The following is a 17,141-nucleotide window of genomic DNA, read 5'->3' on the forward strand; positions in this document are numbered from 1 at the left end:
AGCTTATTTCTTCTAGCTAAATAGCCTTAAAAATGAAAGTGCCTCCAACCACCAGTTGATGGTACTTGCCAATATTCCCTCTTATTCATTTATCAAGGGCACATTTATTGAGTACCTACTATATACTATGCTAGTTGAAGGGACTAAGAAAGTGTTCCCAAATGGGAGCTCATGATTAAGGAGTTTGTCAACTTAATGGGGGAGGCCTAGACACAGAAGTGGAACTTCAATGTCTAGAAAGTGGGGAATACAGAATTTTGTGTAGTGATATGAATGATGGATTAAGAGAGTGAATGAGGGCTGACCAGTGGACAGAGTGTTTCCATTAGAGAGAACGGCAAGACCAAAGGCAGAGATCCTGAGTGAGCTGCTGAGGCCCTGTCCTGGGTACAGGAGTGTGGGGGGCAGGGTGAGCCGAGGAGGCAGCTGGGGTTAGAATACAGAGGTCTCTCTGCACAACTTTAATGCATATTGAAATAACAGGGCTGAGCTCTGTAGGACATCCAAGCACAGAGTCTCTTTCCAGGATCGTGGGAGGGTATTTTAGTATGAAATAACCAAAATTCATTCCCACATGGGCTGGCTTCTGATAAGCAGGACCCACTTTTAATGTGCGACATGAGTAGGAAGCTGTGGCTCAGATCTTAGCTCCACCACATGGCAGGTTGTCGGTTCCCCTTAGCCTTGACTTCCTTAGTAAAATGGAGCCAACATTATGCAGCTCTCAGAATGCTGGAAGGATTCAATGAGAAGATGAAGGCATGAAAAGTGTCAGGACCTTAGGAGAAAGAGAAGACAGGCAACAGAGTGGGAGAAAATATTGCCAAATCCATAGATGTTAAAGGACATATATCCACCACATACAAAGAACACTTAATATTCAACAATAAGAAAACAGATAACCCTAGTAAAAAGATCTTGACACACAAGTGACAAGCATATGAAAAGATGTTCAACATTCTGTGTCCTTAGGGGATTGCAAATTAACATGATAAGTGAGCTGTTGCTATAAAGCACTAAAAAGGTCAAAATCCCCAAACACGGTGAGCAGCAGGAATTCTCACTCATTGCTAGTGGGAAATCAAAAGAGCACAGCCATTTGGGAAGCCAGTGTGGCAGTTTCATACAATGCTAAACATAGTTTCACCAGGCTATCCAGCAATCGTACTTTTTTGGCATTTACTCAAATGGATTGAAAACTTAAGAGCACATCAAAACCTGCACATGGGTGTTGCGGCAGCTTTCCTCATAATTGCAAACACTTGGAAGCATCGCAGATGTCCTTCCATAGATGAATGGATAACCAGATTATGGTAGATCTATACAGTGGAATATTATTCAGTGATGAAAAGAAATGAGTTCTCATGCCATGAAAGACACAGAGGAGACTTAAGTACATGCGGTTAAGGGAAGGAAGTCAATCTGGAAACAGCTAGATATCGTGTGATTCTAACTGTGTGACATTCTGAAAAAGGCCAAACCAGTGAAAAAAATAATCAGTGTTGTCAGCGACTTGGACAAGTAGGTTGGGTGGAATAGATTAAGTACAGGGGACCTTCAGGGCAGTGAAGCTATTTTACATATTACTATAAAGGTGGACCTATGGCCTTATGCATTTGTCAAATCCTATAGAACTTTACAACATAAAAAGTGAACCCTAATATAGGCTGTGGACCTTGGCTAATGATAGTGGATCAATATCGGTTCATCAATTGTACTAAATAAAAGTACCAATGCAAGATGTTAATAAAAGGAAGATTATGTGTGGGAAATCAGCGCTTGCTGCTCAATATTTCTGCAATCCTAAAAGTACTGCAAAAGAAAGTATTGGGACAATACCTGATATACAGCAGGTGCTTAATAAATGGTGGCTCAGAGATGGATGTGAGGCAGGCAATGACCTGGTGGCAGAAACACCGAGAAACCGGATGCTCTCCCTCTGCCCTTCTGTACCAAGTACAGACTCCCCTCCCTGCAGAGGCAAAGTTCTGCTGTGTGCGCTCATCGAAGGACAGGATCCAACTACAGGGCCACCAGGAAGGCACTGTAAGGAGTGGCAGTGTCCTCATGGTTTATTTATTTCTTCTGGGAAATGCTAATATTATTCCGTGTCCCTTTCTTCTTCTAACTTTATGTAATTAGAAAGATAAAAAATTGTGTTTACCCACACGCACACGGAGAAAGATGGGGCGGCAGGCGACACGGAGGAGTTTATACAAGGTAATTTACAAGCAGCCCGGAACGTTCATTATGCTCTATCTACATTTTGCAAGCCTGAAAAACAGCTAATTTGGCACTCCTCGTTTGATATTCAAGACAAGGAGAGAGTTGGGAAGAGTCACGTGGAGCAAAGGCAGACTCCTCAATGGTGCTCTGAGAGGAAGGCACCGGAGCCGGGTGCCCAGGTTCTCAGATGAGGTGGGAGATGGGCAAGGGCTGGATGTCGGGAGGAGGGAGCTGCTGGCAGCAGGTAGACGGGAGATGGAACTTCCAGGACTTGAAAGTCCAAAAACACATAGCCCTAGGGGAAGGTCTTCCCTCTGTTTGCAATTGATCTGTTCCTCCTTGCTTTATGACAAGGACCGGTGGATGTTGGTAAATATTTTACAAATAGTTCTCTAGCAGGGGAGGGAAGGACTCTGATCTCTATCATCTGCTGGTTTCTGTGGTGTAAATACCCTTACTATCACCAATTTAAAGTTACCAACACACATCAACCAGCTCAAAAAAATTTCTGAAAATTTAATGATCTTTTTTGAAAGTTAGTATGTATCGGCTACAGTGCAACATAGCTGCAAAACACCTTGATGATCTCACAGTGAAGGGCCACCTTCTTCCCACACAGTACCCTGATAACTACAGCCTTCTTTAACTTTCTCAAATGCATGATGTCCACTCTGGCCACAGGACCTTTGCATATGCAAAGGGGTCTTTCTATCCCAGGCTGAGAGTGTAGTGGATCCTGCATTCTGATTCTTTCTTACCTCCTACTTGGCCCCTCACCAAAGCTGTGGACTCAGTCTGTCCTGGGTCAAGATTGCCAACCAACTCTTGTCTTCAGTAGGAGGAAGCCAAGGGAGTGAGCTATGAAAGCAGACCTGAGATCTGCCACATCCTAACCTAACAAATTACCACTGTCCCTGAACAGTGTCTTGCCCAACTCTAAGAGAAAAAAAAAAATCAAATATATCTTTGTAGACTTGCTGCAAACATCAGAATAGGTCAGATATGAAAGCCCTGATCTGTTGTAAGAATCAGCACAGATATGAACGTTGGTTTTTATTATTCTAGACCAGGGGTGCCCTAAATTTTGTGCTGGGCCAATACCATGAACATGCACCTGGGAACTTGTTAGAAATGCAAATTCTTGGACCTTCCTGCAGACTTCCTGAATCAGAAATTGGCACGGGGCCTTGGTATTGTGTGATGATTAGGATGCACCCTTGGGTTTGAGTAGACAGAATAATCAATGTTCAGTTATTTGGCAGAGAGGTGCCCTGGGTGTTCACTTTGATCTCTCTTGGGAAGGACCAAAAGATCTTATTGGAACCGAGTCATGCGTTTAGAGACCCACAGGAATCGACCTGTAGAGAGGCAAGATGGACCAGGCGCTATTCTGGAAGTGGTATGGACACTATGCCATTTGATTCTCAGGCTAACTCTGAGAGGCAGACATCACTACCTCATTTTATGAGAAACCCAAGCCTCCTTATAACTCAGGAGAAGCTATAAGCTTCTATACAGAGTGGTGGGGTCCTTGTCTGTCCTTGAGCCCTGAGACCAGCTGCCTGCCCACCCTTTGGTGCCAGGCTCCTCCAGCCCCCAGTTGCCACCCATATCTCAGTCTCCAACACTGGTCCCCACCCCACTGCAGACCCAGGCCCACCCCGCGCCCACTACGCAGTTCTAACTCAGGACAAACTAGAGTTCTCCCGCCCTTTCTCCATCATCAGCTGCGACCCAATAAATCAGTCATCTCAGGTCACTCGCGCATCAAGAGAGAATCACTCCAGAGAGGTGGGGCTGGGGAGAGCCTCTCATTTGGGTACTTGACGTTCTTTCTTCCTGTCTTCTGGGCACTGCAGAGGATAAAGAAAAGGGACCATTTTTCAGGGAAAAGAGATTTGACTCATTACAATGAATTGTGGAGCTGAAAAGCCATTTCCTAGAAGTATTGGAAATGTTAATGCCGTCCTCCTGCAGGAGTGGGTTGGGAGGAGACAGGTAATTCCGCCGAGAAGGCCCGGGTACCCCATTGAAGCGAAAGGTCTGCGCACTCAATCTTGATTGAATTACCATTATCAAGAGAGAGGATGGCTTGGGCATGACACGGAGACAGCCCAGCATCCCGTGCACCTCCTTCTCCATCCCCTCCTGGCTGAAGTTGGGCCTCCGGGAGGAAGTGCTCCCCTTTGGGGACAGGGAGGGGGCTGAGGTGTAGAAGTGGGAAAGCTCAGGAGAGGAGCCGGGGGGGCACTCGTCCCCTGACCCACCTCCTTAGCAGGTTGACCAGGCACTGCCCCACTGAGGGGCCTTTCCGAAAGGAAGAGAGGAAGGTTTCCTAATTGAATTCCTTCAGAAGCAGAACCTGAGCCAAGGATTTGGGTGATTATATTAAGGTGATCTGAGACATGACCCCAGGGAACACCAGGGAAGAGAGAAGGAAGTGAGGTGAATGAGAAGGAAGCCCCGGGGTGTGGCACCCAGCAGTGACCACTGTGGAGAACTGGGGCTCTATCCCCCTAAGGTGACCGGGGAGAAAGTACAGAACACGCACCTCCAAGCTGTTCCTCCTCAGGGCACAGGGAGCTGGGTACTTAAGCACCTATCAGGCATTGACCGAGGGCAGCTTTTGGAGGGGACATTTAATTTCCTGGCACTCGTTGTCTGTCCTGCAAGCACCCAGAGGAGGCTCAGCCCCCAGAACAGGTCCTCGGAGAGATACGCGGGTTGGCAGGTGGAATGGGGACCAGCATGTATGGAAGTGGGGAGAGTTGGGGAAAGGGCAGAATCCAATGATTTCTGCGCCAGGAGAGGTCTGCAGGGCACAGACCAGGGCCACCCTCAGAGATGGCAAAGAATGGAGGTCAAGACCCCAGAGCAACGGATGAGGTACCCGTTGTGTCATCCCACTGCTGTCTCCTCAGGAATCTATAGAGAAACCTGCTGTGAGTAAAGGCCTCTGGGTTTGTCCTGAATCTCGGTTCCTCCTGGGAGTCCAGTTCCTCTGTGCACAACACCACCCACCTGCTCCGGGAAGGGAGCACCTGTTCCCGGAGGTTGGTCCTTGGCAGCACCTTCCCCCCGGCTCAAGCCTAAACCCATCTTGATGCAGAGGATTCCTTGGCAAGGAGAATTAAGCCACAGATGAGAGCTTTGGTCACAGCTGTCCTACAGGCTTGATGCATGACCTTGGGCAGCCAGTCTTATCTCTGCGCCTTCTCTCCTTGCCCATGAACTCAGAGACTAGACTAGACCTTATGTAAATTCATAAATCTCTGACTCAGGCTCCACAGCAGATTCAGATTCCATATTGTTCATCTTCATTAGGCCTCTTTAACCTGAGATCTGACCTGAAACTCCCCTTGCAGAGGAGACTTTGCTGAAGGTTAGGAACCTTGCTGAAGGTCAGGCACCGATAAATGACAGAACTGGGATCAGGACTTGGGTCTGTCTGCCTAACCAGGACTCCAGGACACCTGGGCCCAGTGGCTTTTCCTAGATTGGACACATTGTGCGCCCTCTTTACCTGGCTGAGCTCTAGAGGTAGGACTGGAGATCCTCAGACTTGGGAAAACATTGGGCTCACCTGGAGGGTTTCCAAAATGCAAACGCTGGGCCCTGCCCCAGGCTCCTGATTCAGTAGACCTGGGTGGAGAATGAGCATTTCTAAGGAGTTCCCAGGTGCTCCAGATCCTCTGGCTTGGGCTTGGCCCATAGAAAGCAGTGACAGAGGAGTAGGCAGAGGGGGGACAGCAGGGTCAGGGTATTGTCCCTTGGTGGCTGCCATTGGTGGGTCACCACAATGGCTGTCTTTCTTTCTCGGGGTCCTGGTCACTTCTCCCTGCAGCACCCTGTTTACCCCAGGTACTGCCCTTTCCCTTGCTAGGTCTCTTCTCCTGCATTGTGTCTGTAGAAAGGGTCTGCTGAGTATCTCCCCTCAAATTCCTCTATGAGGGCACCACCTGTTTCCTGCTGGGATCTGGGCTGATCCTGGAGGGGAGCCTCATTTTGTAAAGTCTGCAGCCCCCCCGGTGAGCGCTTCCTCTTGTGTCACCCCCTTCCTGCTGGCCCAGAGAGCGCCAGTATTGCGCACACAGGGGATCTTCAGCACACCTGAGCCCCAGTCTGGGCCCTGGAGCTACCTGAGAGCAAAGGACTCTTTGTTCTTATTCTCTTTCACTTCCTTGCCTTTCACTTGTTTCCATCCCCACCCCCTGGAAGCCCCACTGTCTCAATGGCTAAATTCTAAACAGAATCATTTGGAAGAAAGGGCCGGTTTCACCAAGGTTTCTCTCTCTGTTCATTTGCAGGCACCGCCTGCCCGCCCTCCCTTCCCCTGTAGTCTTTCCTGTTCTCCTCGGCCTGGGCCTTTGTCCTCCACTCTGGCCTCTCGGTGCTCTGGGTTCCTTAAGATGCTAATCACACCCGTTTTTTCTTTCTTTTTTTCTTGAGCCAAGAATATTTCTATTTATCAAGGCATGGCAGGCTTGGCCTCAGGGAGGGACACATACAAGGGCAGGAACACTCGCCACTCCCGGGGCTGCTTCTCTTTAACCTTTCTCATTTCAATTCCAGAACTCCCCCTACTGCACCCCTCCCCTCCTTTTATGTTTCCCCTTTGTGTCTCGCTGCTTTCTGAGTCGGCTGGCTGACGGGGCGCCATACCTAGTGCAGCCTGGCTCTGCCTCTGATCCTTTGCATCATTGACCTTCAAATGAGAGATGAGATTCAGGTTTATTTAAACCCAACACAGCGGTATCATTACGGTACTTGAATTCTCTCTGCCTCCACTTGGGTTTCCCCCAAAGTGGAGGAGGAACAGGGAACACCTGTAGGGAGGAGAGGGCCGCAGGGAGCCAGTGGGCAGTCAAGCCCCGTCACCAGGGTGGACCACTGCAGCCGAATCCCTGTGGGAACTCTGGAAAAGTGGCACAGCACTTCTGGGGATCGGCCAGGAAGCCGGGGATTTCACTGCTTCTCAGGGGCACTGATTGGTCAGCATGGGCGGGCTACCTGGAGCCTGGGCACAGCATCCTTCCCCTGCTACGGAGAAATCCCTGGGCAGAGATGCAGTGAGGGCAGAGCTCGGGTGAGACCAGGGGGCACTCAAGCTAAGAGGCGAGTGCACAGAACCGATAGCCAAGAGCGAACCCTTCTGGAATGGCCTCACTCCTCTCCCCCAGTCCTGTCCCACATGCCCACCTGCCAGCCTCATGTGCTTAGCTGATGCTGAGCTGTGGGGACATAGAGCTCGGCTTCTGACCTTTGGCCCTTTAAAGTTTAGGCCTGGGGATGTGGCTGTTCATGGTGCTCTGGTCATAGTGTTTTTTTTTTTTTGTTGTTGTTATTGTTGTAGTTGTTGTTTTCATGTCTGTGCAACATGCCTAGGAGGAAGACATTGTAAAAAATATTTTACAGAGACTAAGGACTAGGGTCCTTGCTTAAGGTTGCACCCTATGATTTAGTGGAAGCTGTCTGAACTCACAATCTGATAGAGAGAATGGAGATAAGACAGATAGTTTAGGGCACAGTGTTTCTGTGCACAAAAAAAAAAAAAAAAAAAATGATGCTAGGGACTAGTCCAAGCAAGCAGCCACCTGACACAGAGCAGAGACTGCATCTCCCAGTGCCCAGTGCAGTACCATTCAAAGGAGGCCTACCCATCCTAAGTCTTAATACGTGTTCGCTGGTGTTTGAATATCTCTTCCCAACACATCACTTGCAAGAAATCTTGCTGTCTGCATTGCTATCTTCCAAGAGACAAATTATAAATGTTTTCTGATTAGTTCCACCATTCATAGCCCATTCCTAAAATCAGCACAGGAAACAGCTAAGCTAAAACTTCTGCCTTTTTCTTCTTTTACAATCTGCCTGTGTCTTATTCTTTCTTTCTCCAAGTTTTTCTTAGGCAATGTCTAGACAGTCAAAGCAAAACAAAACAAAACTCTAAACTGTGCTAGAAATAATATGTCACTCAGGATCCTATTTGTTCCCACGCTTTGGCTCAAATACCCCGAGATCTGAGACCAGGATGGGTTCCCCACACAATGGGCAAGATGTCCAAAGGTCCAGGGTGGCCACACTGAATCTGAATGGTCTGCTGTGGACTCCTGTTCTCATCAGAATACCTGCTCGGTGTTTGGTCTGAGATAACTTTGCTCCCCCTGTATTTAGGGTGTTTTGAAGGCTGTGAGTACCGATACTGGGTAGCGGCCATACTTGCGTGTTACCCACGTGGGACCGTCAGTACTGGGGGCAGCCTCTCTCTTCCTCTCCTCCCCACACGAGTATTGTCACTGCCTTTGTTCAGGCCTCATCATCCCTTGCACTAGTCTCTTGGCCCAGAGGTGAAAACATCACGGATTATTTGATAGCAAATTCTAGGCAAAGAACAATTTTTTTTTTTTCCCCCTGAGTTCCCAAAGCCTGGTGCCTAGCCATCCCAGAAGGGCACCTACAGGATATGATGTTCCCATATCGATTCTTGTTGCGGTTTCCGTCTTCCTTGGCCGTGTCCCACGAAGCCGTCTGCCCCTCAGGTAAGGCCTACAACACAAGGACAGGTGGTTAGACAGGCCTGCGGCGAAGCACCTCCCGGGTGCAGATGAACAGCAACGGGGAAATGAGGACCCACTTGTGATGGGACACTCAGGGCAAAGGGCTGTGTGGCCCTGGATGGGGAGAACACACACTCAGCTGTTCCGTAGACTCCTTTGCTTGTTCACTGACTTACACGTGGTTGGTATCTTCAGTGTGTCATGAGCCTATTGCCCAGTAGGGAAATCGTTTGTTCATTTCATCATTTTTTCATTCATATACACAGATGCCGATTGGTCCTCTTAATATGTTCTGGGCCCTGCTCTAGGTACTAGGAGTGCAGAGAATTAGACAGGTCCCCTGGAGCAAACCCACATCATTTTAGATAGTCAAAGTGCTATGAAGACAATAAAGCAGGATGAAGGAAAGGAGATGAGGAGTGGGAATTATGTCTGATCACGCAGGCTGAGAGGGCCTCTCCGAGAAGGTAAAGTTTTCGTTCATTTTTTAATGATGGGAAAGTTCCAGCCACCCCTAGGAAAGTGGGACGTGCTTTCCAGGCAGGAGGAAGAGCAGGTGGCAAGGTGGCTGTCAGGCAGCAACCAGATAGCCACATTCAAGGACTAGAGTGAGGTAGGGGGACGAGGGGTCAGACCCTGGGGAGGGGGAATGGGAGAGTCCCGATTGATTGATTCAGGCCTCCAGGTTCCTGGGTAACACACGGAGTATTGTTCTAAGTGTGATGGGAAAATGTGAAGGGGCCCTGAGCAGGTAAATCCCTTGTCCCGTTCCACAAAGTGTACTGTGGCTCATGAGTGGACTCAGGCTGTAGGAAGGCCAGGGGAGAACTAGGAAGATTCTTTTAGGAACATATCACATGTCTAGGTGAGAAATGTCGGTGCCTCAGATCCTTGGACAAGGCAGTCGCCGTAGGTGAGAAGAGTGACCGTTTTCAGGATATTGTTCAGTTGAATATTGTTGACTTGGCCTGCCTCCGAAGCAGGCTCAGAGACAAGCAGCCTGTTGGGGAGGCAGTTCCAAGGATCCTGGTAGGAGAACAGGGAAAGGGAGACCATCAAGGGATGAAGCCAATACAGGGCACATCAACAAACAAGCTGCCTCCATGTGCAACTGGACTTAACCCCGGGGGTACAGCTCATGTCCCAGAGTTGTCCCTCCAGAGATGAGATGTTTATCCATCAGCTCCCGTCTACTACTGACCGAGAACAACTCTTGGGAACTCCCTAGAACTTCTGCCATGCACTATAGGCAAAACGTGCGCATTGTTTTATTTGAGGAAGCCCTCAAGTGAAAAAAAAAAAAAAAATCAGGGTATACAGAAGGAAGCCATCAGGGAGGTGTGCATGGGAAAGGTGCATCTGGAGGGGACATGGATGGGGCCCCAGCGCATCCACTATAGCCAGGGAGTATGCAGGAGAGGGGAAGGAAGGCTGGTCCCTTGAATGCCAGGTTACAGGACTGAGGGGAGAAGATGCCACTTACTGACCTGAGAAGCCTGGGAGGGAAATGGGATGTGAGGCAGGAATCAAGTCTTGAGCGTTGGGTCCATAAAGTGCTTAGGGCAGACCTGGCACTGAGGGCTGTGTACGTTCTAACAAGCTGCCAGGTTTGAGGTGTTGAGTAGAAAGTTGGACACAGAGGTCCAGAGCTTCACAGGAGAGAGGAGATAGGAGCCGTCCATTAGTTTAAGAGGATGGCAGCCACAGAGAAGACAGACAAGCGGACGAACCCCTGGGATGCCTTAGCAGAGTTATGAGCCAAGTGGTCTGGAATAAAGGGGAGGTGCGGAGGTGCAGGGCTGCGGCCAGATGTTTTATGGAGAGGGAGGTTGGGTGCAGGAGAGAGTGGGAACGGCTTTAGAAAACCCGCAGCAGCATGAAGGTCGGGTCATGTCTGACTACTGTGTCCACCCTGCCTTGGGTGGAACAAAATGTCCTGCTCATGGCCCCTGCATTGCTTCTGAGATGGGATTGGCAACTGCTTCAGCCTGTTCAGTTTCTATTAGCAAAGGGAGAAGACCGTCACTTGGGAACACACCAGCCTGGTCTTTGCCCATCTACTTCTCGGTAGGCTCATCTTCAGCAAGGAGGAACATTAACCGGACTGGACAGGAAAATAGCGATGCAGAGGGCCATGCTAGGAGCAGGCAGGGCCACTCCTGTGGGAAGACCAGGGCTTGTGTACAGTGCTACCCTTCCTGTTTCCATGCTTCTGGGTTAAGACAAGCTGGGGAGGTCTTTTTCTTAGAGCAGGGGTTTGCAAGCTTTTTCTGTAACAAGCCAGATGGTAAGTCTCTGTTGCCAAGATTCGATCATCTACATCTGGGTGTGACAAAGTGTTCTGGAGAGAGGACAGGATTTGCCTTCCATGTGCAGTGCTTATCACTTACCAATAATTACTCTCCTCTCCTTTCTCCTCCTCCTTCTCCTCCTCTTGCTCTTCATTTAAAAAGTCTGCTACCTTGCACCCCTCTTGCCGTTGGCTCAGGATACCTCTAGACCACAAACACTTCCTGCTTCTGCATCTAACTCCTGGAACTCAGATTCTAGCCATGGCCTTCTTCTCTCACCCCAGCCAGGTGGCTCCAGCTCCCCTCAGGTGACTTGCCAGGTCTACTGCTGTGTGCCAGCCTTACTGGCAGCACCGGGTTTCTTGATGTTCGAGCTGATGCATTTCCTGCCTCTGTGATAAAAGCTGACTGTTCATCCCGACACCTTCCCCCAGAGCGGTGTAAAGCCAAAGGCAGCAGGCTCTGGTTTTTCCATACTAATGTCTTGGGGGAAAAACCATTGTTCTGCATTCCCACTGCATGCCAGGGTTTGCATTACCTCGACCTTAAGATCTCTTGATGGCTGCATAGTAGAATTACTCAGGAAGGCCTTCAGACTCCCAAGGTCAAGGCCTTACCCCAGGTGGACAGGGAAGAAAGGCTCAGGTGGGTCACATCCCTGTTTACAGCTCCCCAAGTGATTCTAACGTGCATCCACAGTTCTTGCCAAGAGCGAATTTCCCTGGAGAAATACTTTACCACAAGTCTCCTCTTTGGTTTCGCTTGCTTTTGTCTCCTCCAAGCCACCCTCCACTGTAATCTGAGAGATCTTTCCAAAATGTGAATAGAACCCAGTGACTCCCTTGTCATGGTCTTCAGGACAAAATTCAAACTCTTTGATAACAAGTCTTTTATGCCTTCACTCCAAGGGTGCCTCCAGTCCCACTCTTTGTCCTTATTTTGATGGGTCGATTACAAGGTATCCCAACCATTCCTGTGGGAAGACCGGGGCTTGTGTACAGTGCTACCTTTCTTGTTTCCATTCTTCTGGGTTAAGACAAGCTCTTCTGTGTCTTGATGCATGCTTTCTCTATCTGAATTGGCCTGGCAAACTCCTACGTATCCTTCAAAACCCGGTGCAAGCATCTCCTTTGTGAAAACTGTTCATCCTTCCTCACGGCATCCCCCCAGCTCGAGTTGGCTCCTTCTGTTATTAGGTGAATATCTTTGCATTGAATCATCTAAATGTCTGTCTCCCAACCTGGTCATGGGCTTCTCCTGGGAAAGAATCTTATTCATGATCAAATCTCCAGGACCCAATGTTGGCTTTGCAATTTATATGTGCTCAAAGGATCCATTTGGAATGACTGAATGAATGAAATAATTAGGTGGAGATCCTGGAATCTCACAGGTGCATGTGACCTTGGAAATCATCTCTCTGTGTTCCTGTCTACGTGCCTTTCAGGCATCCGATAAGTTGATGCACAGCATCTATCCCTTGGACACCCGGAGTGGCAGAAGGCTCACCACCTCCCAAAGCCGCCTGCCTTCCTTTTGAGCAGAGCATGGCCCAATTTCTTTACTTTGCCTTCCTACACCCCATGAGGCCTCACAGAACAAGCATGGACCCTCTGTTCTGTGATACTGAAGAGATTGGATGGAGTCCCTCCTGCCACTCCCAGAGTCCTTGGATGATCCTCTGAATATCAAGGCCACGCCCTCAGGGACACACCCCAGCAGGCATGCAGCCACCCCCTGACACGCCCAGGAGGCCCTATCTCCCTGTCCTGGGGGCTGAAGGGGACCCAGGGGGCCTGGGGACTGTGATATGTTGACAGAGGCAAAGAGGCAGTGCCTGATGGAGCCGCCCAGGGGGCCTTGGTAATGACCCCTAATTGGCAGGCTTTGATCACACATCTATCTCCCTTCCTAGGGAGCGTCAACCTAATAGGGGATAATCTCTTCAAGGAAAAAGAATCTGAGGGGGTGAAAGTAGGAAAGGAAGACTCATCTCCATCTTCAAAGTGAGCGAGCCAGGGGCATTATTTTTACATTAGTGGCTAGTTACAGTAGATTGACCAGGGAATGGTGGCAGTCATTAGGAGCTAATCACATTCTTTTGAAACCAAAATTGCCACCTCATTATACTCATCCATTATCAATCTCCTCTCTCCTTCTCTCATCCCTTCCTCCTCAGCGAGCGCTATTTTTACTTTTCTCTCCAAGTGTGGAAATGTTTCCTACTCTCCAGCGTTGTTTTCCTAAGGCGGTCACTCTTTTTTTTTTAGTCCAAAAGGTGCATTTGGGGATGTCCTTGTCCCTGGAGAGCTGAGCTCCAGTATCCACAGAATCCCCAAAAGTCGGATTTGGAAGGGTCTTTCGAGAAAAATCTGAGCTCCTTTATAGGTCTGCAAAGTGGGGTCCAGAGGCAGGAAATGACCTGCCCAGCAACACCCAACCCCGCGGCTCCCACTGTGCTCCTTTCTCCCACAGAGACCACCTGATTGATGCCACCAGGGCTGGGTGAGGTCTAGGGACAATGGCAGGTGGATGTGACAGACATAATCTAGGATTCGTTCCAACCCTGGGAGGAGCAAACACAGATCATTGTTTGCCATGGGTGCTGTGGAGGCAGGGAGCAGGGTGCCAGGGCAGACAGGGCCAGGGGCTACTCGAACAGGGTGGCAGGGGCAGGATTCCTTAAAAAGGTGAGATCTGAGGGCTGGGGATAGAGGTCAGTTGGTAGAGTGCCTGCCTCGCATGCACGAGGTCCTGGGTTCAGTCCCCAGCACCACACACACACACACACACACATGCACACACACGCGCACACACACTCGTGATATCTGAGGAGGAGAAAAGCAGCCCCTTCCCCTGGGGAGCTGGTCTCGCACTCAGAGCCGGGTCTTGGTGCTCTGTGCTGATCACAGTGTCACAGAACACCAGCCTGAGACGAGGTGGCTCAGAGATCAAATGGAGGGAGAGGAAAGCAAGAACATTCTGTGGTCACGGCTCAACAAGGACAGCCATGTGGACACTGTCCAAGCCAAAATATTACCAGGCTTCCCCCACCCCACGCTGGCTGATGTGAGTGCCTAGTGCGTCTTTGCCAGCCTCCCTTCCCACAGTTAATATTAGGATGCCTGACCACGCCACTTCCTGTGGTGTCCATTCTGGAGGGCACCTCACATTCTCAAACTCTCTTGCACATCACTCATCACAGCCCCTGTCCTATGGGTCCTTTCTTTCTTTTTTGGGGGGCTGGGGGGGTACCAGGGATTGAACTCAGGGGCACTCAGTCACTGAGCCCCATCCCCAGCCCTATTTTGTATTTTATTTAGAGACAAGGTCTCACTGAGTTGCTTAGCACCTCACCATTGCTGAGGCTGGCTTTGAACTCATGATCCTCCTGCCTCAGCCTCCTGAGCTGCTGGGATTACAGGCGTGCGCCACGGCCCCTGGCTTCCTATGGGTCCTTTCTGACATCCTCTTCCTCAGATGCCCTCAGTTCCCTGAGGACCTCACTGCACATGTAACACCCCCAACCTGCCCAGCCCCGGGTGTGTTCCTGCTGCTGTGTGGCTGGTGCATTGAGCTGAAAACTGAAGGATGAGCAGGAGCCAGCTGGCGTGGCCAGGGCTGACCACGGCAGGGCAGCAGCAGGGGCAGAGCCCCTGGGAGGGAGGGAGGTCACTGTGTCCTAGAACTTGAAGGGGGGCTCCCCAGAGCAGAGATGAAGGGGTGGGGGACACAGAATGTGGATTGAGAGGTGGGCTGGGTGCTCCGTTCGGGTCTCCCAGACCCCAGGCCAGAACCCGGGTGTTACTTTAAGTCAGTGGAAGTGCTCTGGAGGCATTTTAAAGACGGCCGAGCCAGCACCAGCATCACGATACAGGGCTGGGAATGCTTGTCCCTGGAGGCCTCCCGTCATCCTCGTGGACAAGCCTCATGGATTTTAGGATGGAGTGATCATCTGGTGCCTACGGCAGACTGACGCCCTGTGGCTCCAACCCACGCTCCTGGCCACAAAGCTCAGGCTCCCTGAGCTAGTGGGAGGCTCAGGGGCCGTGACCACAAGTCACAGGCTTCTTACTCCCACAGAGCTGACTCAGCCCACAGGTCTGGGCGACCCGCCTCCTACTCTCACATAGGACCTGGATTTCTAGCTAGAACTGAGGATACCCCATGTCCTCTTGGCTGGGTCCTCCCACTGTTGGGTTGGCCCTGCCGAGTGAAGAGGGTCCCCTTCTCTGGAGCTAAGCCTTTCTGAGCGATGACCCGCATGGCGAGACGTCAGAACACAGCTTCCAAGAAGAGCTCCCCTCCACCCTGAGGCCGAGGCATGCCTGTCCACTTCGCTTACCCGTCCGCCCCACTATCTGCAGCAGGCCCTGTCAGCTACGGAGCCTCCCTTCTCTCCCCCGGCTCAACTGCCTCCGTGGAGATAATTGGATGTGATATGCCCCGGGGTGCAGCAAAACCAGGCCCGGGGATTGCTGATCAGGCAGTTCTGGGCAGATGCTTCAGGGCACCGTGAGGGCTGATCTCCTCTGTGAGGCGTCCAGCCCACCAGGATTTTCCCTGCCTCTGTCCACTGCTGTACTCTGTGCAGGTGAGACTCCAGAGTCTTCACCAAGGAGTCTCCCTGTACCCAGGACTGTCATTCATTTTTCTTGTCAAAAAATACTTCTTGCACACTCACTACACCCATGAATCAGGGGACAGGCAGGGCTTTGTAGAAGGCAAGCAGACTGCAGTGTTCGGATATTTTTACTGAGAATCGTTTTACCACTCTAGGTCTCGGTGAGTTTTTCTGAAAACACCTTAGAGAACAATACACCCTTCAGGTGAGGGGTGGGGAGGGATTAAACTCCATCAGGGTGGCTGATGGAACGCTTAGGTATCCTGATCACGTTGGTGTTCACAGGATTCTGTGCATTTGTTCAAACCCATGTCATGGTGCACCCCTTAAAAATAAAATTTAAAGTATCTAAATATTAAAAAAATGAAAAGATAACACAACCTGAAGGATTGTGTGATGATTACTGATTATCTGAGATAGTGCCCAGGCACCAGGCAGAGGCACACAGTAGGTGCTCAGAGACTCTTCTGTCCCATGCCTTCCCAAGGGTATGACCTTGAGTGTACTCTGTACCCCCTGAAATGAAATGTCCAGTTTATTGTCCCAAGAGCAAAGTTGGAACTCTGCCATGTCCATCTTGGTTGTCTCAGACTAAAGTGGTTCCTGGGGTGCAGAACTTTCAATTTTAAAACTGGATCATTCAAGGGAAACTGGGACAAGTTGGCTACTCTAGGTATAGGAACATCGTAGATGTATCTATAGACATAATATCCATGAAGAGGAAGAGAGTTTCGTGGTCTGTTGGGAATCTAAGGTGTGCTCTCAATAGAGGGCCATGAGATCATTCAACAACCACATTTGCTGGAGTCTGTGGTCATGGTAGATGGTAAGGGCCACCATGGACAGCTGTATAGGTTGTGGCCAATTCAAGGACACCATATGTAAGGAAGCACTCTGTACCTGGCATTCATTGTAGATATCAATATATATTATAAACATTCTCTGGAAAGTGACAGTCCGGTTCCTGGAGACAAGTGCACTTTTGGCTATTTCACTCCAATGTGCTGTATGAGTTAGAATGGCCTTGGCAGAGGCCAGGCTCACCACAAATGATACCTTCTGTCCTGAAAAGCACATGCATGCCTTAGGGATTATAAATGTGGGCAGAGAAGGCAGGAGAGGATGACTAATGGCTTCTACTCTGAGTGGCATCAGGAGAGCAAATATTATTGCGTACCATGTCACTAAATAGACAGTAATTTATGAGTTCGGCTGGTGAAGCTAAGTAGAAAATCAGATTGTGGCAAGATGGGGGTATTTGTCTGTGACAGGGCTCGGATAGAGGCAGAACCGTTGAGTGCATGTCGGTGTTTGGAGCCACAGTGCAGCCTTCAAAAGTCCCACTGAAAAGCCAACAGGTTACTTTTAAATGACAGGTTTTTTGGCCAGTGATCCTCAAACTTTGCTAGGCATCCAGATTTCTTAGAGAATTTGGTAGAATGCAGAGGC

General features: G+C 49.9%; 1 protein-coding gene across 2 annotated transcripts in view; it reads right to left on the reverse strand.

Annotated features, from left to right (window-relative positions):
• Ptprt (protein tyrosine phosphatase receptor type T) overlaps positions 1 to 17,141 on the reverse strand; it is a 1,035,616-nt gene that overhangs the window by 45,388 nt on the left and 973,087 nt on the right. For both annotated transcript variants that reach the window (XM_076849097.1, XM_076849096.1), the window contains one exon: positions 8,682 to 8,769. In XM_076849097.1, the coding sequence (XP_076705212.1) occupies positions 8,682 to 8,769 (88 nt within the window). The remainder of the gene's footprint in view (positions 1 to 8,681; positions 8,770 to 17,141) is intronic.

Source organism: Callospermophilus lateralis, chromosome 3, assembly GCF_048772815.1.
Source record: "Callospermophilus lateralis isolate mCalLat2 chromosome 3, mCalLat2.hap1, whole genome shotgun sequence".
Taxonomy (NCBI): Eukaryota; Metazoa; Chordata; class Mammalia; order Rodentia; family Sciuridae; genus Callospermophilus; species Callospermophilus lateralis.